The following is a 22,711-nucleotide window of genomic DNA, read 5'->3' on the forward strand; positions in this document are numbered from 1 at the left end:
CAGACTGCTGTAGGTCTAAACTCTGGGTGCCAGTGGCATGGCTATGTGGGGCCACGGGGGCCTGGGCCCCTAAATTTCCTGTGGGCCCCTGGTTTTGCTGGCAGGGTGCCCAACCCCTGCCAGCTGATGTGTTGTCCAGCACCGGTCTCCAGGGACCCCTGCCAGCCAAGGTATTTGGTGCAGTGGGGGGGGGGGGGGGGGGAAGTGGCAGGGCAGTGGGGGGGGGGGAGTGGCAGGGCAGTGAGGCAACAGACCAAAATGTTCCCCCCACCTTGGGCTCTGGCCCCCTCCCACGGCGAAGTCTGGCTACGCTCCTGCTGGGTGCCATAGGTCTTTTGACATTTGCTTGCCTGGCTCTCCCTTCTGCCAGAAATAAGTCTATGATGTAAGGTAGAAAGGACCTTGGAATCTTCCTTTCAATCATCCCAGCTGAGCTGAGCCTCCCAGAGACAGACAGAGAAACCACAGGGAGCGGGAACAAGAAGGTGGCAGACGGGAGGAGTCCTGGAAAAAGCACACCCCACTTTCCAAGAGAAAGAGAGAGAAAAACACTGCAATAATCAAAGCAGGGACCAAGATAGAAATCCCAAGAGAGATTTTTCTTCAGCAAGCTGAGCTTCTTCAGTCAGGTGAGGGTACATTTTACACGTTTATTTTTATAAAGAAGAGTACCCAATTTCATTCTGCTTTATGAAACATCTTTTGGTTAAACTTAGTGTTATTGTGTGGATTAACTTCCCCTGGAAAAACTAGTAGGTCGTCTATGCTCCATTTCTCCCTTGTTATATTGGGGGAAAGGGTGAGATTCTGCCTCAGGAGGTTCTCACATACTCACTTTCTATTTCCATGAAATGATCTGGGAGCTGTCTAGACTTGATTTCCCCATCACCCAACGCTATTTCATCCTTAGACAGAAAACCTTAGATCTGCCACCTTAGAAAAAAGGAGTAAAGGGACAACATTTGGAAAACTTGAATGTAAACACTCAAGAAAGGGCAGTAATAATAGCTAGAAATCAGCTGTGACTCGAAATCTGGGATATTAGCTGGGGTGAGGTAAAGCACTATTCAGGCAAAGGTAATTTAAGCCCTTGCAGGAGTTGGACTAAATGCCAGCAGCTCTGCATGCTCTTCTTGCTTGGATATAACATGACTGTGCCCCTTGTGAAAAGAGATACCTCATGGATACTTTTAAACTCAAAGCCAACCATCTCATATAAGTACTCACCCAGATGGTCTCACACCTCATTCCACTTTAAGACATTGTTCAACCTCCACTACAGCTCAGCAGAAGAAAACCTATTAATACTGTGCTTTTTTTTTTCATGCCTGTAATATTCTCATTGTGCAGAATGCTTTATGACAGCGTTGAATTTGGGTTTGGGTCAAGGTTATTAGTCACCCTATGCAAACGTTCAGCTTTACGCTGCCCTCTACAATTAACTTTCAGTCCCCTACACCCTCCCCCCAAATTTGATAACAAAACTGAAAAATCATGATCACCCTAACACCACTCCTGGAATGAATTTGTAAAAATTCAAAATTAGACAACTTTACAATTTTAGGGACTCTTTTACTAGACCATGTTTAACTCAGGAGAAAAGACCTACCACAAGGCACGGGCTCCATTTGCTAAGCAGCGGTAAGTCCAATGTGGGCTTACCGCTCACTATACAGGAAGTACCACAGCAACATGGTGGTACTTCCCACCCCTAGCACGCTGTCATTTCTGGCGCTACAAAAATGTATTTTTGTAGCACTAGAGTGTACCTTCGCGAAAAATTACACTGGCTCCCAATCAAAGAATATATTGCTTTCAAAATCTGCACTCTGGTTCACAAAATTATCTACGGTGAAGCTCCGGGATACATGACAGACTTGATCAACCTACCAACTAGAAACACATCCGGATCAACGGATCAATCTGCACTACCCAAGCTGCAAAGGACTCAAATACAAATCAGCTTACGCGTCCAGTTTTTCCTACATAAGCACACAACTGTGGAATGCATTACCAAAAGCCTTGAAAACTACGAACGACCACCTAAACTTCCAGAAAACACTAAAAACTAACCTGTTTAAAACGGCACACCCTACCGATCCAACATAAATGCCTGATCTCTGCAACACAACAAAACTAAAGTACGTAATGGACATAACACAACTCTTCCGTTGTACGATTCCCTAATGTGGCTGTGCCACATGAACTTTATCTTACCACAACATCACTTTGTATTTGTTTACACCGGAGTCTGCAAACGCCTCTCAGGTACCATGTAAGCCACATTGAGCCTACAAATAGGTGGGAAAATGTGGGATATAAATGTAACAAATAAAAAATAAATAAATACCTGGCGGTAATCGTGCAGTGCCGCACGCTGCCCAGTTACAGCTGGGTTAATGCGGGAGCCCTAGGTGGCGGTAAGGGCTCCCCCTGAAATGGCCACGTGGCAAGTGCTTTATTTGTCGCCCGGCCATTTCCTGTAGGAAAATGAGACTTCCCTTTTATCAAATGTGATAAAAGGGGGCCTTGGCACATGTAAAATGCCAGAAATGCCAAAAGATCAGCCCGTAAGTTCCTCAACTTGAACTTCCCCAGCTGTAAAGGAACCAAATAAAAACAGGCATACGCTACTACCTTTGCGTACAAAAGCACACAGCTATGGAACGCACTACCCAAGACCCTGAAAACCACGGACAACTTAACCAACTTTCGCAAATCTTTGAAGACATTTCTCTTTAACAAAGCCTACAAAATAATCCTCGATGAATCAAACCACAAAGCTTTGAAGACATTTCTCTTCAACATAGCATACAAAAACAATCCTTGATGAATCATACTACTCAGTACATCACCCAAACGCTCTAAAACACTTCGACACGACCTTACCCATTACCTTCTAATTAATTCCTCTCTTACTTCCAATTTATTACTGACTGTATATAATACTATGTAATGATCATACCAAATTAACACCCTGTAAGCCACATTGAGCCTGCAAAAAGGTGGGATAATGTGGGGTACAAATGCAATAAATAAATAAATAAAACATGCGGTCCCTTTTTGCCACAGCTTGGTAAAAGGGGCCCGTAAAGCGTTTGAAGTTTGCCTCTTAGCGCGTGGTAATTGCACACTATTCCTTTTTGGAAAGGTGTGGCGTGGGCAAGGAATGGGTGTGGAAGAGCTACCCAGCTAGCGTGTGCAAATTGCTGGACATGGAGGGGAATTGAGGGGAGGGCAGGGGAGAGACAAAATATCACTTACAAGAGAGCCTTTCTAGGGCCCGTTTCATTGTTGAGGAAAGGGCTGGGTTCCATTAGTAAACCATAAAATTCTACTGCTTTGTCACCCTCTTACCACACATCCATCTCTCCCTGTCTCTCACCTAACCCACCCCACCCTCTTCCTGTGAGAGGGTCATTGCAATGCTTTTATGTTTCACTTATATATTTGTCAACATTTGTTCATTTCTGATCTGAATAAGAAGGTATTCCCATTGAAAGCTAATAAAAAAATGTATTAAGTAGTCCAATAAAAAATGTAGCATCTTTTCTTTTCTGTTTTTATTGCTATTTATTACCTTTAAAAGTGGACTAACATAGCTACCACACCATTTTATAAAAAATAAAAAAAGTGGAGGGTAGTATTGCATGAGACCAGTGATAATAATTAGTGATCAGTCACTTTTATTCTTTATATACAAATTTGTTATAGTTTTTACACATTTTGATGTGGTAACTTACTGGACTTTGTATTAAAGTTTTGTTTTGTTTTTGCTAAACTGTTAGTTGTATAAGAACATAAAACTAGCTATACCCGAAAATGACAAGGAAAAATCGTGATCAAGGATGCATATGTAGTTCACATCATACTTTGTGCGATGAGTTATCTTGTGGGGCAGACTGGATGGACCGTATAGGTCTTTCTCTGCCATCATTTACTATGTTATTATCCAGCTCATTTTCGAAAGTGATCGCCGGCCATCTTCCGACACAAATCGGGAGATGGCCGGCGATCTCGCAAAAGCGGCCAAATCGGTATAATCGAAAGCCGCTATTTTGACACCATTGCCGATTTCCCGTCGCAGAGCCGGCGAAAGTTCAAGGGGGTGTGTTGGCAGCGACTCGAAGGCGGGACATGGGCGGGCATGGGCGGGGTTACAAAATGGCCGGCTTTAGCCCATAATGGAAAAAAAACCCGGCGATGAAGAGCATTTGGCCGCGTTTACTTGGTCCCTTTTTTTTCAGGTCCAAGCTTCAAAAAGGTGGCCGAACTGACCACATGACCACCAGAAGAAATCGGGGATGACCTCCCCATACTCCCCCAGTGGTCACCAACCCCCTCCCACCATAAAAAACAGGTTAAAAATACTTTTTTGCTAGCCTCAAATGCCGTACCCAGCTCCATGTCAGCAGAATGTGTTTTGTCCTCCGACAGCCTTTGCCTGCTTGTGATGTGGCTCTGGGGTGAGTGTGGCACCTTTTCTGTTATTTGCACTGCAGAGTCACATCAGCAATGAATTGTGGTGGGTATACAGTGGGGGAAATAAGTATTTGATCCCTTGCTGATTTTGTAAGTTTGCCCACTGACAAAGACATGAGCAGCCCATAATTGAAGGGTAGGTTATTGGTAACAGTGAGAGATAGCACATCACAAATTAAATCCGGAAAATCACATTGTGGAAAGTATATGAATTTATTTGCATTCTGCAGAGGGAAATAAGTATTTAATCCCTCTGGCAAACAAGACCTAATACTTGGTGGCAAAACCCTTGTTGGCAAGCACAGCGGTCAGACGTCTTCTGTAGTTGATGATGAGGTTTGCACACATGTCAGGAGGAATTTTGGTCCACTCCTCTTTGCAGATCATCTCTAAATCATTAAGAGTTCTGGGCTGTCGCTTGGCAACTCGCAGCTTCAGCTCCCTCCATAAGTTTTCAATGGGATTAAGGTCTGGTGACTGGCTAGGCCACTCCATGACCCTAATGTGCTTCTTCCTGAGCCACTCCTTTGTTGCCTTGGCTGTATGTTTTGGGTCATTGTCGTGCTGGAAGACCCAGCCACGACCCATTTTTAAGGCCCTGGCGGAGGGAAGGAGGTTGTCACTCAGAATTGTACGGTACATGGCCCCATCCATTCTCCCATTGATGCGGTGAAGTAGTCCTGTGCCCTTAGCAGAGAAACACCCCCAAAACATAACATTTCCACCTCCATGCTTGACAGTGGGGACGGTGTTCTTTGGGTCATAGGCAGCATTTCTCTTCCTCCAAACACGGCGAGTTGAGTTCATGCCAAAGAGCTCAATTTTTGTCTCATCTGACCACAGCACCTTCTCCCAATCACTCTCGGCATCATCCAGGTGTTCACTGGCAAACTTCAGACGGGCCGTCACATGTGCCTTCCGGAGCAGGGGGACCTTGCGGGCACTGCAGGATTGCAATCCGTTATGTCGTAATGTGTTACCAATGGTTTTTGTGGTGACAGTGGTCCCAGCTGCCTTGAGATCATTGACAAGTTCCCCCCTTGTAGTTGTAGGCTGATTTCTAACCTTCCTCATGATCAAGGATACCCCACGAGGTGAGATTTTGCGTGGAGCCCCAGATCTTTGTCGATTGACAGTCATTTTGTACTTCTTCCATTTTCTTACTATGGCACCAACAGTTGTCTCCTTCTCGCCCAGCGTCTTACTGATGGTTTTGTAGCCCATTCCAGCCTTGTGCAGGTGTATGATCTTGTCCCTGACATCCTTAGACAGCTCCTTGCTCTTGGCCATTTTGTAGAGGTTAGAGTCTGACTGATTCACTGAGTCTGTGGACAGGTGTCTTTCATACAGGTGACCATTGCCGACAGCTGTCTGTCATGCAGGTAACGAGTTGATTTGGAGCATCTACCTGGTCTGTAGGGGCCAGATCTCTTACTGGTTGGTGGGGGATCAAATACTTATTTCCCTCTGCAGAATGCAAATAAATTCATATACTTTCCACAATGTGATTTTCCGGATTTAATTTGTGATGTGCTATCTCTCACTGTTACCAATAACCTACCCTTCAATTATGGGCTGCTCATGTCTTTGTCAGTGGGCAAACTTACAAAATCAGCAAGGGATCAAATACTTATTTCCCCCACTGTAGGTATTAGCAGTTGGTAGGCTCTGCTTTTCCCCCTGCTTACTGGGTCAGAGTGTGCGTGCCCTGTTTTGTTTCCTGTTGTAGTCCATGCGGTAGTGGCCATTTTTGTAAGACAGTTTTAGATCCCTTTCCTGTGTTACTCACGTCAGAGAACATAGTTCTAACCTTGAATGGTGCTGAAAGAGGGCATTGTACACCATTGTGCCAGCTCTGACCTACTGCTAATCTTAGTACCAGAGGACTCTTTGCCAGTGGGGCACAACCTCTGATCTGCAGTTAACTGTGAGTAAACGTGGTTATTTCAAGAAAGGACTTTTTCAGAGAGATTAGTCTTCAGGTGTGAACTAGTGTGCCAAAGTTATACTGCAGCAATAAGTCCTAGAGGCTGTATGCAGGTCCCTGGAGCAGTTTTAGTGGGTGCAGTACATTTGTGGGTACTGGGTTGGGGGGGGGTTAGGGGGGCTCAGCTCCCAAAGTAAGGGAGCTATGCACGTGGGAGCTTTTCTGAAGTCCACCGCAGTGACCCCTAGGGAGCCCAGTTGGTGTCCTGGCATGTCAGGGGGGCCAGTACACTAAAAATGCTGGCTCTTCCCATGGCCAAATGCCTTGAATTTGGCCGGGGTTTGAGATGGCCGACATAACTTTCCATTATCGCTAAAAAACGAAGCTGGCCATCTCAAACCCCGGCCAAATCCAATGCATTTGGCTGGTCGGAACCATATTATCGAAACAAAAGATGGCCGGCCATCTTTTTCGAAAATACAGGTCTGGCCAGCTGTTTGCGGCGCCACCAAAATACATCGCCGGCCATGTATTTCGCCGGCGCCGTTCGATTATTCCCCTCCACGTTACTATACTGGGTCTAACCAATTGTCCATCTAGCCCAGTATCCTGTTTCCAACAGTGACTAATGTATGTCACATGTACCTGACAGAATCCCAAATAGTAACAACACTATTTTAGTATGATACACTACTTTTCAATTTGTACATTTGAATGAATAATTTGCATTTTGATCTACAATTCACACATAGAAGAGCATGTGATGGTGTAAAAGTATAATAAGTCTGGCTCAGAGTTTGTCCCTTCACATGCTCTGATGACCTTTTAACATCCATTTTTAATTTTTAGGAATAGTGTTTTTTTTAATCCTTTAATTTTGTTCATTGAATTCTGTTTTTATAACCATAGTTTTTTGTTGTTTACTCAGTATGTACCTCCGTCACCAAAACATGCGTGTGTACATCTGCTTTTTTATAATGTTTTTTGCCAGTCTCGTGTGTAGTGATGTACCTTATAACATCAGTTAACCATGATACCACTTTGTATTTCTCACTCCGGAAATGGCGTTCGCCATTACGGCATAATGTAAGCCACATTGAGCCTGCAAATAGGTGGGAAAATGTGGGATACAAATGCAACAAATAAATGATGAATAGTCATTGATCCCTGGATTTCTAAAATCAGCGCAGATTCTCTGATAATGTGCAAAACTTAACAAGCTTAACAAGCTAATGAGCGCTGATAACAGAACAAGCAATAATGAGCACTAATTGGCACTGATTAGAATTTAGGTGCACAAGTCACTAAGCATATTCTGTAAAGATGTGCGCTGAACTTCTAATACACATAGGTAAAAAGGGGGGTGGTTATGGCCATTTCATGGACATTTCATGGGTATTCCAAAATTTACACGCCTAGTTATAGAATATGGCACCTAAATCTACGCACTGAGATTCACGCTATGCTTTCACTGGTGTAAATGGATGTACGTAGATTTAGGTGCTGAAATATCAACTAAGTGTATTCTATAATCGGCGCCTAAATCTAGGTACTGATTATAGAATATGCTTAGCTGGCGCTGATTTCAGCACCGATTTTTTAGGTGTCATATATGGAATCTCCCCCTGAATGTTTAGATTTAATTATTTGACTTTCTAAGCCTAGACTCAAGGCACATTATAATCAGGCACAATTGGTAGATCCCTGACTCAGAGGGCTTACAATCTAAGGGGTCTGTTGACTAGGGGTTTTCTTTCATTTTTGTGTCTATGAGAAAAATGCTTAGTAAATACTGTAGGGTCCTAAGTTTGCATCTGGAAGGCTTTTCATTTAGGGAGTCTTTTACTAAGGTTTGTTAAGCACGCCTAAAGATCAGTGCTGAAAAAATAGTGCTTAGCGCTACTCTATAAATGGCGCTCAAAAGTTAGGTACTGTTTACAGAATAGCACTTAGAACTGGGATCTGCGACTACCTTTAGGCCAACTGAACCCTGGTGTAAATGCATATGCCTAAATTAGTTGCGGAATCTCCTTATCCTATAACAGCAAACATAAATTGTGGGAACACCCCTGATCCACCCATGGTCATGCCCCCTTTTTGAAGCCGTGTATAAAATTTACATGTGGATCCGAGCATATAAATATATGCGCATAAATTTCAATTAATGCCAATTAGCATTGACAATTGATCGTTAGGTAGAGAATGACACAGGGACAAAGTTTGTCCCTGTTCCCGCCTCATCCCCATGAGCTCTATCCTCTTCCCCATTCCCGCACAGGGTGGCTCTGGTGCATTAACTATCCCATGCATCAAGCAAAAGGACCCGGTAGAATAGTACTGTAATAGTTGCCCAGTAAGGCATGGCAGGCCACCCATGGAACTTGTTTTCTTGTGAATGTGAACAGCTCAGGTGAATATTTTTTTTCTCCTCTCTTTTGCAGTACACCCCAGCTCTTCTCCGTGAACTTTGAGGAAACACAAAAACTACAGGAAGCCCAGAAACTTACACTTTCCTGCAGCGATTCAGTCACAGGCTGGCTCCATGGCCATCGACTGCCACGTCCTGCTATCTCTACTGCAACTTCCTGTTTTGACGCTAAACAGGAAGTTGCAGTAGAGGAGGCGGGACACAGCAGGAGGAAGAACATGGAGTTGGCCTGTGAATCGCTGCCGGCTACAGGAAAATGTAAGTGACACCCGCAGGGAGGAGGACGGGAATGGAGGAAAGGATTTGTTATGCAGGAACAAGGCTTTTTACCATTCCCACAGGGCGGTAAAAAGCTTTGTTCCCACATCCGCAGTGATTTTAGTCAGGGAGTGTCCCTTACCGCGGTATATCCGTGGTAATGGTAACCATGTCATTCTCTATTGTTAGGACCCAATTATCAGTGCTAATTAGCTCATTATTCAGTTAAATTGCGCTCACAAATTGGACGTGTCCAAATTTGCACACACAATTTTTAGTGCAATTTGTAGAATTTGGGGGTTAATGCATGAATTTGCACATGTTAAATGCTACTGTATGTGTACCATCAGCAATGTGATTTAGCAGTTAGCACATACTAATTCATGAATTAAGGGCCTGAAAACTCCACGCGGAATAAATTTCCACTTAAGCGTATTCTGTAAGAGGTGCCTATGTTTAGGCGCGGTATATAGAATGCGCCTAGTTGATATCAAAGCACTTAAAAACTACATGTATCCATTTACACTAAGGGAAATATGGCGTAAATGCCAACATGTAGTTTAAGCACACAGGGGCGTATTCTACAACAGTGCATGTAAATTTTGGAATGCCCACTTCCCCACCCATAACCACGCCCCTTTTTGGCTGCAGCATTAGAATTTAGGTGCTCTGTATTACAGAATATGCTTAGCAAGTTGTGCATGTAAATTCTAATTATTGCCAATTAGTGCATTTTAAGACCTATTATCAACACTCATTAGGGAAAGGGGACTTGATATACCGCCTTTCTGAGGTTTTTGCAACTACATTCAAAGCGGTTTACATATATTCAGGTACTTATTTTGTACCAGGGGCAATGGAGGGTTAAGTGAGTTGCCCAGAGTCACAAGGAGCTGCAGTGGGAATTGAACTCAGTTCCTCAGGAACAAAGTCCACTGCACTAACCACTAGGCTACTCCTCCACTTGTTAAACCAATTAAGTTATGTGCATTGTTATAGAATATGCTTGGAGTTCAGTGCAGAACACTAGGAGTGATATATAGAATCCGGGGGTAAGTGCTTTTTGTGTTAGGGGATGGGAACTAGGCAGGGTATGGGTTGAGAATGGGCATGGATAGCATACTACAGTTCGCATGGAAAACATACCATGTACTATCAATTGTGCTGTGAGTGTGGGATCATTTAGGGCTCCTTTTAGCAAGCTGCAGCAAAAAGGGGTCTGCATTGGCATCAGCATGTGTTTTTCACGCGCGCCAAGGCCCCCTTTTACTGCAGGAAATGCCGCGTGGCCATTTCGTGGGGGGGGGGGGGGGGGGAGAGCCCTTACCGCCACCCAGTGAAGTGGTGGTAAGGGCTCCCACACTAACCCAGCAGCACTGCTTGATTACCGCTGGATATAACGGTGCACTAGGGGTGGGAAGTACTGCCAGGCTGCTGTGGTAGTCCGGCAGTACTTCCTGTTTAGCGAGCGGTAAGCCCGCATTGGGCTTACTGCTGCTTAGTAAAAGGGGCCCTTAGTGTCTTCTGAATAGGAGGCTGTAAGTACCTGTGCCAACTGCAAGCACTGTTAATGCACAGTATTGAACATTTTAGCATGCTAATTACAGAGGACATGTTGGGGACACTCCAAACAATTAGTGTGCAGCGTTCGCACTTAAAGCACATTAAAATGTTAAGGCACATTAAGTGCAAAAACTAAGGGGGTCTTTTACAAAGGCACACTAGCGTTTTAGCGCACACTAATGGGCATCTCTAATTTTTAGTGCATGCTAAAAATGCTAGCGCACATTTGTAAAAGGAACCCTTAGTTTTTTATTTGATAGTATTAAGAAGTTAGATCGAGATAGGTCAGGAGTGAGGGAAATCATTTGTAACCACAAAATGTCAAAAGTTGTATTAAGGAAGGTGGGAAAGGGAATGTTTTGAATGGTGATTTCATTTATGAACCACTTTGATTGTTTTTGTTAACATATGGGCAGTATATTAAAAGTTGTATAAATAAATAAATAACTTCTAGCTTGCAGATCTTATGCCATCTCTTCCACACTTTGGGCATCAATCTGTAGTCCCCATATATTTATTTTATTTGTAGCATTTGTATCCCACATTTTCCCACCAATTTGCAGGCTCAATGTGGCTTACATTTGCTGTAATGGCGGTTGCCATTTCCGGGTAACAGAATTACAAACATTACATACTTGGTAACTTAATTGGAACGTACATGAAATATAACATATATGGGACAGATCTTGGTATATATATACCATGTGCATACATACATGGTAGAGAAGAATACATTATGGTATTGCATGAAGATTCCTGAGTACAAATTGGATTGTACCTACATTAGGTCATCGATTATATTGAGATCCTATTCGATATAAGGTTTACAGTGGTGGTACTTAATTATTCATAGCCAAGAAGTTAATCAGTCATGTGATAGGAGTTCGGTTTTGTATACATCGTGTGTAATGTTATTAGTTAGTGTTTAAGATCTGTTTTCAGTAGCCTTCGGAAAGTGGTTAGGTCTTGCTTTGTTTTTATGGTCTTTGGTAGTGCGTTCCATAGCTGCGTGCAGATGTATGAGAAACTGGTCGCGTATGTGGATTTATATTTTAGCCCTTTACAGTTAGGATAGTGGAGGTTGAGTAATGTGCGTGATGATCTTTTTGTGTTCCTAGTAGGCAAGTCTATAAGATCTGACATGTAGGACGGGGCTTCTCTGTAGATGATTTTGTGGACCAGGGTGCAGACCTTGAATGCAATTCGCTCTTTTAGTGGGAGCCAGTGTAGTTTTTCTCTTAGGGGTTTGGCGCTTTCTTATTTCGCATTCCCAAATATGTCTGGCTGCTGTGTTTTACGCGGTTTGAAGCTTCTTAGTAATTTGTTCTTTGCATCCGGCATAAATGGCATTGCAATAGTCAAGATGACTTAGCACCATTGATTGTACTAGGCTGCGGAATATTTCCCTTGGGAAGAAAGGTTTGATTCTTTTTAGTTTCCACATTGAGTAGAACATTTTCTTTGCTGTATTTTTCACATGGTCTTTGAGTGTGAGATTTCGGTCAATTGTGACTCCCAGTATTTTCAGGCTGTCTGAGACCAAAAGTGTATAGACTGGGGTGTTTATGGTATTGGTTTTGTTTGTGTTGTATTGTGAGGACAGGATGAGACATTGTGTTTTTTCTGCGTTTAGCTTTAGTTGGAATGCATCCGCCCATGAGTTCATTATTTGGAGGCTGTGTGTGATTTCATTTGTGATTTCGGTTATGTCTTGTTTGAACGGAATGTATATCGTGACATCGTCTGCATAGATGTACGGGTTGAGTCCTTGGTTGGATAGCAATTTGGCTAAAGGTGTCATCATTAAATTAAACAGGGTTGGTGATAGTGGTGATCCTTGTGGTACTCCGCATTCAGGTTTCCATGGTGTTGACGTTTTTGAGTTTGAAATCACTTGATAGGTTCTTGCTGTTAAGAAGCCTTTAAACCATCTTAGTACGTTTCCTCCGATCCCGAAGTAGTCTAGGATGTTCGAGAGTATTTGGTGGCTGACCATGTCAAACGTGCTGGACATATCGAATTGCAGGAGTAGCACATTGTTTCCAGTAGCAATTAGTTGTTTAAATTTGGTTACGAGTGGTTAGTACTGTTTCAGTGCTATGGTTGGAACGAAATCCTGACTGTGATTCATGTAGTATTTTTATTTTTATTACATTTGTACCCTGCGCTTTCCCACTCATGGCAGCTCAATGCGGCTTACATGGGGCAATGGAGGGTTAAGTGACTTGCCCAGAGTCACAAGGAGCTGCCTGTGCCTGAAGTGGGAATCGAACTCAGTTCCTCAGGACCAAAGTCCACCACCCTAACCACAAGGCCACTTCTCCAATTGTTTAGGTAATTGGTGAGTTGCTTGGTTACCATACTTTCCATTAGTTTTACTACCAGGGGGATGGATTCAGGTGTGACGTGAGGTCTATTATGAAGTGTTTGGGGGCGAACCTTATTAGGTTACTGGGGCAAGTATCCAGTTTGGAGTGGGTTTTGGAGAATTTGTTGAGTGCTTGAGTGATGGTATCTTCGGTTAGCAGTTCGAAGTCATTCCAAGTTCGGTCTGCTGGGTATTCACCGGGGGTAGCGTCTAGGCAATCCATAAATTTTTTGTGATCATTGGTGTTCAATGGTAGTGTGGATCAAAGTTTTATAATTTTCTCATTGAACTATTTGGCAAGTTGGTCTGCCGATGGGGAGTCTGTACTGGTTGTGGTAACTGGTGTGGTGTCTAATAGTTTATTCACGAGTTGGTAGAGTTTATGTGCGTCTTTGTAGTCCGGTCCTTTTTTGGTTTTGTAGTATGCTCTTTTGGTTTGTCTTGTTGTATATTTGTATTTTCTTTGCATTTGTTTCCAAGCTTTGAGTGTGTGTTCATTTTTTATTTTTTGCCATGTGCGTTCGAGTCTCCTGACTTGTGTTTTTAGTTTTTTCAGTTCTTCGTTGAACTACTATAGAGAACTGAGGCATTCTCCAAGCTGTGCCATCCACGTGCTCAGGGCTTCAAATCCTGACAGCCAAGTGTCATCTGATATTCTAAGGTTGGAAATAACTCCTGGTCTAGCCTTGAACAGTCTGCCTCAGGATGGAGAGAGTCTCATTGCATTTGATTTTTTTCTAGCAGTGGGCATGGCAAAATCCTCTATTTTATGCTGTTACGTTCTCTGTTTATCTTTTGTTTTTCATTTCAGGTTGTGTATCTACTTTTTAATAGGTGGCACAGTTTTGGCTGTTATAGGGTTTTTTTTTTAATTCTTTTATTGCTATTAATGAACCGATTTGCAAATTTTTGGAAATGGGGTGCTAAAATGATAAATATCAAATTATGGGACCCTTTCCTAATAAAAAGTAACATCTGAGCTTAATGCATTTTAACACAGAGATTTCCTGCACGCTAAGCCCAGATTTAAGGCAGCAGTGTATATATATCTATATGGGTTGGGTTTTTTTGCAAATACCATGCTGATTTTATCATTAGTGTGAGGGAATTGCAAAACAAAAAATTAACACAGGACCACATACCACCTCCTATTTAGAAGGCATTAAATGTAAATGCATTTGGGGCCCCTTTTATGAGGCTGCGGCAAAAGGGGGCCTGCACTGGTGTCGGCGCATGTTTTTGACGTGTGACGAGGCCCCCTTTTACCGCAGCAGGTAAAAGGTGGGTCTTTCTTTTTTTTCAGAAAATAGCCGTGCGGCAAGTGAAGCTTTTGCCGCAAGGCCATTTCGGGGGGGGGGAGGGGGAGCACTTAATGCCACCCACTGAGGTGGTAAGGGCTCCTGCATTAACCTGGTGGTAACTGGGCAGTGCACGGCCCTGCCCGATTACCACCGGGTTCACACCGGCACTACAAAAATAAAAATGCAACCAGCAAGTCCCTGATACCCAACAGGGAATCCCTGTTTCGTTAAAGCTGTGTCTTCAGTCAGTAGAAAGCACAGCTGATTTAAGGTACAATGTTTTATGGTTTTTTAGTATTTAGTATACTGCCTTTCAAAGCAAATAGCAAAGTGGTTTACAATAAAGTAAGCTAAAGGAGGAGTAGAGTAGGCTAGCTCTTTCCAAAACACAAGGGAGATGTATGCACAGTTATAAGTCTTTATTGAAAAAACATCAAGATTAAGCAAATACTGTTGTTTCCTAGTTCTAGCACAAATAACGGAGCTCAAAGCATAAATCGCAGTCCAAAAGTCAGGAAAGTTACTTCCAGAGACTAGCGCAACAGTATTTGCTTAATCTTGGGATTAGGCCTTGGAAATACCTACAGGACTCCTGAGGCAGGCGCTTAGGTGCCGAAACACAGGAGCTGTGTCGAATCGCTTGGTTTTTTTCAATAAAGACTTATAACTGTGCATACGGGCTCCTTTGTTTTGAAAAGAGTCAGCCTACCCTACTCCTTCCTTCACTTGATTGACTCATGTAGGGATTGAGTGTTCCTCCACCTTCGTAGTTGTTCCTCTCTCTTTTTTTTTTTTTTTTACAATAAAGTAAACCATATCAAAGCAAGAAAACAAATCCATATTGTAACAGAATAGCAAAATAAATAAATACATACATACATTTTTAGAAAACCCAAAGACTTGGAAACAACTTGGACCTTAAAATACATTAGTATTTGTACTGTTGTGTGTCACTCTGTTATAACAACTAATAAAAGTCATATTTTAGATTTATATATTCATTCACTGTATATGGAAACCCTGTGCCGAATTTAACAGTGTATTCCATGAGCACATTTAGGAAGAATTGAGTAATAGAATTGGCTTTCTTGATGATATATGCTGCAATACACTAAAAGCACTTCAAAAGGAGGGCACATTTTGCAGAATGGTGATTTCAATTTCTCCTGATAGAGGTCTATAAAATAATGAGTGAAGTGGAACGGGTAGACGTGAATCGTTTGTTTACTCTTTCCAAAAATACTAGGACTAGGGGGCATGCGATGAAGCTACAAAGTAGTAAATTTAATATGAATTGTAGAAATGTTTCTTCACTCAACATGTAATTAAACTCTGGAATTCATTGCCAGAGAATATGGTAAAGGTGGTTAGCTTAGCAGAATTTAAAGGAAAAGTTCATAGACCATTATTAAATTGACGGGGAAAATGCACTGCTTATTTCTGGGATAAGCAGCATAAAATGTATTGAGCTTTTTGGGGATCTTGCCAGGTATTTGTGACCTGGATTGTCCACGTTTGGAAATGGGATGCTGGGCTTGATGGACACTTATATACTTATGCACTTATGGATCTATAATTGAAATCATTAGTTGAATTTTTTTTCTACTTCAGTTGGGAAGATGATTCCAACGGCTACCTCAGATCTCACCAATGTGCAGAAAAGCGGGATATGGACCATTGGTGGAGAGGGCACAGGGCAAGGTAAAGATATGTCATTAGTCATGCTAAGCAGATTTCAACGCAGCACTTATTTCTTGCAACTTGAAAAAACACATTTATTAACACTGCTAGCTTGAACAGCAGTGGGATTCCCACACAAAAGAACAAAAACAAGGATACACATTTCAGCCTCCATAGTAAGATTCATTAAACAATATCATAGTGCAAGAATCTAATTTCACAGCCTGTATATGTACTCGGCTCTACATTTACATTCCTAGCATCACAGTATGGTAAGCTTCATATTCTGAAGTCTGGCCTCAGAATACATCAAGGTTTATAAAGTATGTGATGACACAAGTATTCAAACACCAAGCTTGTCAGATGATCAGGGGTGAAATGCCTTGGAGCACTAAATCATGAAAAACACTGCTTCTGCCCCATTCTGATTTCCCACAGACCCTCAGCTGTTCTTAGGTAAGAAGGTCAGCACCCCTCAGGATTTGATGATAGAGGAGCTGACCCTGAGGAATAACAAGGCTTCACGAATGTTCCTAGATCGACAGAAGCGGGTGCAGCGATTCATCTTTGAGTATCCTTCCAATACAGCACCTGTGAGTCTCCATGTCACTTTCTAGTGTATCAGTTGCACATTTCTTTTTCATAATGTAGTTACCCATACCTCAACTCTCTTATGTCTTAAGATGTTACCAACAACTTTGTGTTTATATTATATACATTTTATATTATATTACATTATATTATATTACACTTTTAGCCACACTGATTCAGGGAGAAAGTTATCAACATGGGCTATCGGTAAGATGTGTTATCTTACCCATTCACTCATGCTATTTTAGTACAGGTTCTATTTTATACAATGAAACCTAGTTACTACTAACTGGGGTTAACAGTACAATAACATATCGTAACGGTAGCCCACATTGATAACTCTCCCCTCAATTAAAGAAAAAAGAAATGTCTATTGAAATCAAAATCAGTGCTATATGTAATAAAAGTGAGCCAAGTATAGGGCAATCAAGCCATTGTGACATCACCGTTGAGGTTGGTTCTTAGGCTTTGGTGGAATGAGATATTATGACATCACAATATCAGCTCTGGTTATCAGAGACTAGAATTGTTCACACTAAGGGGGGAGGGGAGTTATCAACGTGGGTTACCATTAAAACATGTTATTTTACCATTAACTCGTACTTTTTAGCACAGGTCCCACTTTATGCAATGAGACCTAGTTACTAATAACAGGGATTAAAAGTAAAATAATACATCTTAACAGAAGCCCACTTTCGTAACTTCCCCCCTCAGGCACACAGTTTTTTTTTTTTTTAAATCAATGTATAACAGCAATACTAAATTCAATTAATTTATGGGTGACCACTGAGTCCTGGATATACAATGCTGGGAGACTGCATGCTCCAGTATTGAATATCTGGGATCAGCTCAAATGCCATTTACCATTATGGGCTGAATAAATATCAGGCAAATTGTTTCTAGATATGCGTTACACTTAGGCTAGAAATTAATTGCTCCCGCTAGTAGATGCTTTTTTTAGTAGAGTATTCTTTAATAGGTAGTTAGAAGTAAAGGTTGTATAACACTCTCATGGCTCTTTTTGGGTTCTGGCAGGGTGGTAAACACCTCTCTCGGTCTGCCAGGGATGCAGCTAGCCATAACACTTTTAGAACTGCCTCTGCAGGAACCAGCGGTGCAGAGGGAAACGTATACATCTCACCGAATGGCAAAGGGGGAGGCCCTGAAGAGTTCACCAAATCAAGCAAAGTCTTACAGATGAAGGATTTCAACCCTAGTACCATTGCTCCAGGTATCCAATTGAGCACTTGTAAAAGAAGGAGTTCCTATGAGCATCATAACATAATTGTGATAGATCAGATAAGAAGTCTGGGAAACACTACTAGATCCAGGACGTTATTAGAGATCTGCATGGAACTGGATTCATTTTTGGAATGTTTTTCCTGAAGTTCAGACATTTTTGAAGCTGGTTTCACACATTTGTTTAATAAAAAAATGTTAATATGCATTAAGGGGGTAGTTATCAAGCTGGGCTATGGCTATAATGTATGTTATTAGCCTCTAAATGTATTTTAAAGGCACTAACACAAGTTATATTACTGTTACACATGGAGGGGCATAATCCAACGAGAACGCCCATCTCCATGGGCGTCCATGTCCGAGAACAGGTACGTGAAGGGGCAGGACAGACCGTATTTTCGAAAAAAATGGGCGCCCATCTTTTTTTTCGATAATACGGTTTGTGCCAGGCAAATGCATCGGATGTGTGCGGATTTGAGCTGGGCTGTTTCATTTTTCAGCGATAATGGAAACCGAAGGTGCCCAGCTCAAAAACGAACAAATCCAAGGCATTGGGTCGTGAGAGGGGTCAGGATTCGTAGTGCACTGGTCCCCCTCACATGCCAGGACACCAACCAGGCACCCTAGGGGGCACTTGTAACAAGTAAAAAAAAAAGTTAAATACCTCCCAAGTCCATAGCTCCCTGCCCTTGGGTGCTGAGCCCCACAAATCCCCCCCAAAACCCACTGCCCACAACTCTACACCATTACCATAGCACTTATGGCTGAAGGGGGGCACCTAGATGTGGGTACAGTGGGTTTGGGGGGTTTGGAGGGCTCAACATTAACCACCACAAGTGTAAAAGGTAGGGTAGGATGGGCCTGGGTCCACCTGCCTGAAGTCCACTGCACCCACTAACAACTGCTCCAGGGACCTGCATACTGCTGTGTTGGAGCTGGGTATGGCATTTGAGGCTGGCATACAGGCTGGAAAAAAAAGTGGTTTTTTTTTTTTGGTGGGAGGGGGTTAGTGACCACTGCGGGAGTCAGGAGTGGTCATCCCCGATTCCCTCTGGTAGTCATCTGCTCATTTAGGGCACTTTTTTGGGACTTGTTCGTGAAAAAAAAGGGTCCAAAAAAGTGACCTAAATTCTCGCTAAAAACGGCCATTTTTTTCGATTATCGGCCGAATGCGCCCATCTCTGCTCGGCCGATAAACTCTCCCCAGTCCCGCCTTCACCACGCCTCTGACACGCCCCCCGTCAACTTTGTTCATTCCCGCGACGGAGTTCAGTTGCAAGCGCCTAAAATCAGCTTTCGATTATACCGATTTGGGCGCCTTTGTGAGATGGGCGCCCATCTCCCGATTTGGGTCGAAATCTGGGCGCCCATCACTTTCGAAAATAAGGCCAATAGTATTTTTTAATTGCCCCAGGTTACATAGTAATGAGGTAGAAAACATTCATATGTATACAAAACACCTCATTACTATATAAATTTTATAACACAGCATGCAGTGAACACCACAGCTGGAAAAATACTAGGGTTATTTTTCCATCCCAGGATCAGCGAGCTGCAAAGCTATGGCTCGATGATCCTGGGCTGCATCTTAAGGAGGCTAGTGCTTGTCAAGAGAAGCTGCACCCCCCCCCCCCCCACACACACACAGGTGACAGCACTGCATCTCAAAGCAGACAACCCCTAACGTACCACCCCTAGTTCCCAAGGACCCCCTCCCAATCATATGCCTCCCACCTGGAAGGAACCCCCCCCCCCATACACACACACAGCAACACCTCACCCATCTGAAATAACCCCAAATCACAAAATGCCCACCCAGCCTTCCACAGCCCCTCCCCACAGGCTACATTCAAACACCCCTGGTGTCTAGTTTGGTTGGGTAAGAGCGATCCTCATTTGCCGCTGCCCATGCTGGCATCAGGTTCAAAGTGGTGCCAGCAAACCCTGCCAGTAGTCTTGTGGTACTCTACCACTACTGTTTAAGCTGCTCTATAAGAGCAAAAGGCACTTATATGGAAACTTGGCCCTCGTGGTAGTACCACAAGACTATTCCAGCACCAGCAAGGGATCACTCCTGCCCAACCTCACTAGAAACCAGAGATTTGGGGGGAGTTGTTCCAGATGGGGGCATTCTTCCAGGGGGGGGTATGTGATTGGGGGGGGGGTCTTTGGGGACTGGGGCAGTACTTGGGGAGCTGGCCTCAGGATGCAGTGCTGCCAGGGTGGGGGGGGGGGGGAAGAAGAGGAAAGGTGCAGCTTCTCTCGGTGAACATGGCACCTCTAAAATGTGCCTGGATACCCCCAGCTTTACTGCCTGATGCTCCTGTGACAGTAGAATAATTTTACAGGCAGCATTATTCATATTCCACAGGGGTCAGTAACTTGCGATACCAATCTACCATCAATTGGTGACTCCCTCAGTAAATGAAGATGCTGTAAAAGTCCAACTTTTGCAGCAACTCAACAACTTCTCCCTTCAATAACAATGTGCATTGTTTCATAGGTTAAAATGTGTTAAATCGAGTTAGTATGCACTAATTGCAAAAAACCATGATAACATACCATAGCAAATGCACACTAGCATCTATACATCCCTTATAGTATGAATAGAAGCTAGGAAAAATGACTGTGGAACAGATGGACCCATTTCTGGTACTGTGCCTACTCCCTTCTGGGAGAAAGGAGGATGAGTTGAACTGGTTGGTTTGTTTGGATCCAGCGGATGCTAAAATTACTGCTGTGCTGTCTTGGTGAAGACACTGTAACATGGTATCCTTGACTGACTTAAGACAGCGACTGAGAGACGACATTTAAGATGCCTAGTATCAATGTTTCAAAAATAAAAATAAAATGAAATTCATATTCTGTTTCCTTACTTCAGGTTATTCTGGGCCTTTGAGGGGAGTACCTCCAGAGAAATTCAATGTCACAGTCATCCCCAAAGCATACCACTCTCCATGGAATAAGGCACTCAACAACCAAGAGAATAGAATGGTGAATGCTCACATGGATGTCTCAGAGTTTACACGACAAGGTTACCTGCTGAACCGGAGCTTTAACAGGTCAGCGCACTGTCATTCAATGAGGAAGTTTCAAGTGTGCTTTCACACAGTAAATTAACAAAACTCTGTCAGCAAAAGACTCTTCCCCAACATACAAATTTCCAAATGAATATTTTATCTTATTTTAAAAGAAAACAAATGATAGTGTTATCTATTTATAAAGGCAACTGGTGCTCAGAACAGGGTGACTTGGGGCAATATTTTTTTTCTTTTCTTTTCACATTCTTGATCAAGAACAGTATAAAAGAAAATTATACAAGAACAATTTATAACCCATTAATGATACTCAAGTCCACATAGTATTGGATTCCAAGATAATTAAATTGAGGAGAAAAAGAAAATCAAATTAAAAAGGATATACACCTAGAACTAAGGACTAACAATTTTTCTTATATGAGCTATCTCAACCCTTTTTGAGGCGACAAATGATGTCAACTGTGAAGGCTCCATGAAGACATATATTTAAGTGAATTGTATCTTATGATACATTTACAGGGAAATCTTAGGTAAAATACACCTCCCATCTGGAGAACAGCCAGTTTCAGTAACAGAAATTGTTTCCGCCTTTTCTGGGTCTCTTGTGAAACATCAGGAAACAAATTAATTTTCAGTCCCAAGAATAACTTATCCTTGTTTTTGAAAAACATCTTAAAAAGCCACTGCTTGTCAGGCAATAAAGCCACAGTGGCTACCAACGTTGCCGGTTTGGCTTGCTCTGTTTCAGAGGTTTCCAGTAAAGCAGTCAAGTTTAAATCATTTTGTTCTTCATGTTGAGGAATATAATATGCCTGAGTAAATGGTGGCATAGCAGATTCAGGAACTTCCATAATTTCAACAAGATATCTTTTTAACATATCAATTGGGGATACCATTTTTACTTTTGGGAAATTCAAGAATCTTAAATTATAGTTTCTCATATGACTTTCATACATTTCAAATTTTTTCCTTAATATAACTAAATCTTTTAGCATATCCGTTTGTAAATTTGTCAAGTTAGCTACATTCTTTTCAACAGTATCTACACGAATTGCCAAAGATTTCACATCTTCTTCTGTTTTTTTCAAATCTTTTTTCCATTTCTGTTATCTTTTTAGTTAATGCCTCGTGTTGGCATGTAGAATTTTGTATTGAGTTAGAAATCAAATCCCAAAGGGATTCTAAAGTTACCTCTGCCGGTTTCTGCATGAGAGGTATGTCTCCGCGTTCTGGTTCCTTACACTGCTCTGTCCCTCTTTGCTCCGCAATTCCTAAAGCAGGAATATGTACCTCTTCGGTCTCAGTCTGGCTCCTAGAGAGGGAATCCAGTTGAATCCCCCTCACTAGTTGTTCCTGGGCTTCTCTCAATGGCGTGCCCTCTTCACTACGTGGCGGGGGCCTCGTCGATCTGAGCGAGGGGGAGCTGGTCATCTGCGGCTGCGGAGGGGGCGCTCGTGAGTCGGGGCTCAGTGTGATATTGAGCCCAGGAGCCGCCAAAACCTCCTCAGCGACGCCGGCAGCTCCAATGGGACCGCTCCCAACCACCGTGGCTTGTCCTCGGGGCCTCGCAAAAAGGTCCATCGGGCCCAAAGGTAAGAGGGAAGGAGTCAGGGAAGCTCAAGCTGGCGCGCTCCCTCATCTTTTCAGCATTACGTTTCAGGGAACAGCGAGGTCCAAACGCGTTTAGATGCTGGCAGCCATCTTGGCATCAACTTGGGGCACTATTAATATATATTAAGGGGGTAGTTATCAAGCTGGGCTATGGCTATAATGTGTGTTATTAGCCTCTAAATGTATTTTAAAGGCACTAACACAAGTTATATTACTCTTACACAC

General features: G+C 42.8%; 1 protein-coding gene across 1 annotated transcript in view; it reads left to right on the forward strand.

Moving 5' to 3' along the window:
- The first annotated feature begins 377 nt into the window (after positions 1 to 377).
- The window catches only part of MYOZ3 (myozenin 3), a 28,334-nt gene continuing 6,000 nt past the window's right edge, over positions 378 to 22,711 (forward strand). Inside the window, exons 1-5 of the mRNA XM_030212884.1 lie at positions 378 to 629; positions 15,939 to 16,028; positions 16,446 to 16,600; positions 17,634 to 17,829; positions 20,719 to 20,899. Coding sequence (XP_030068744.1) covers positions 15,947 to 16,028; positions 16,446 to 16,600; positions 17,634 to 17,829; positions 20,719 to 20,899 — 614 coding nt within the window. The 5' untranslated portion in view covers positions 378 to 629; positions 15,939 to 15,946. The remainder of the gene's footprint in view (positions 630 to 15,938; positions 16,029 to 16,445; positions 16,601 to 17,633; positions 17,830 to 20,718; positions 20,900 to 22,711) is intronic.

The sequence above is a fragment of the Microcaecilia unicolor genome, chromosome 8 (genome assembly GCF_901765095.1).
Source record: "Microcaecilia unicolor chromosome 8, aMicUni1.1, whole genome shotgun sequence".
Lineage (NCBI taxonomy): Eukaryota > Metazoa > Chordata > Amphibia > Gymnophiona > Siphonopidae > Microcaecilia > Microcaecilia unicolor.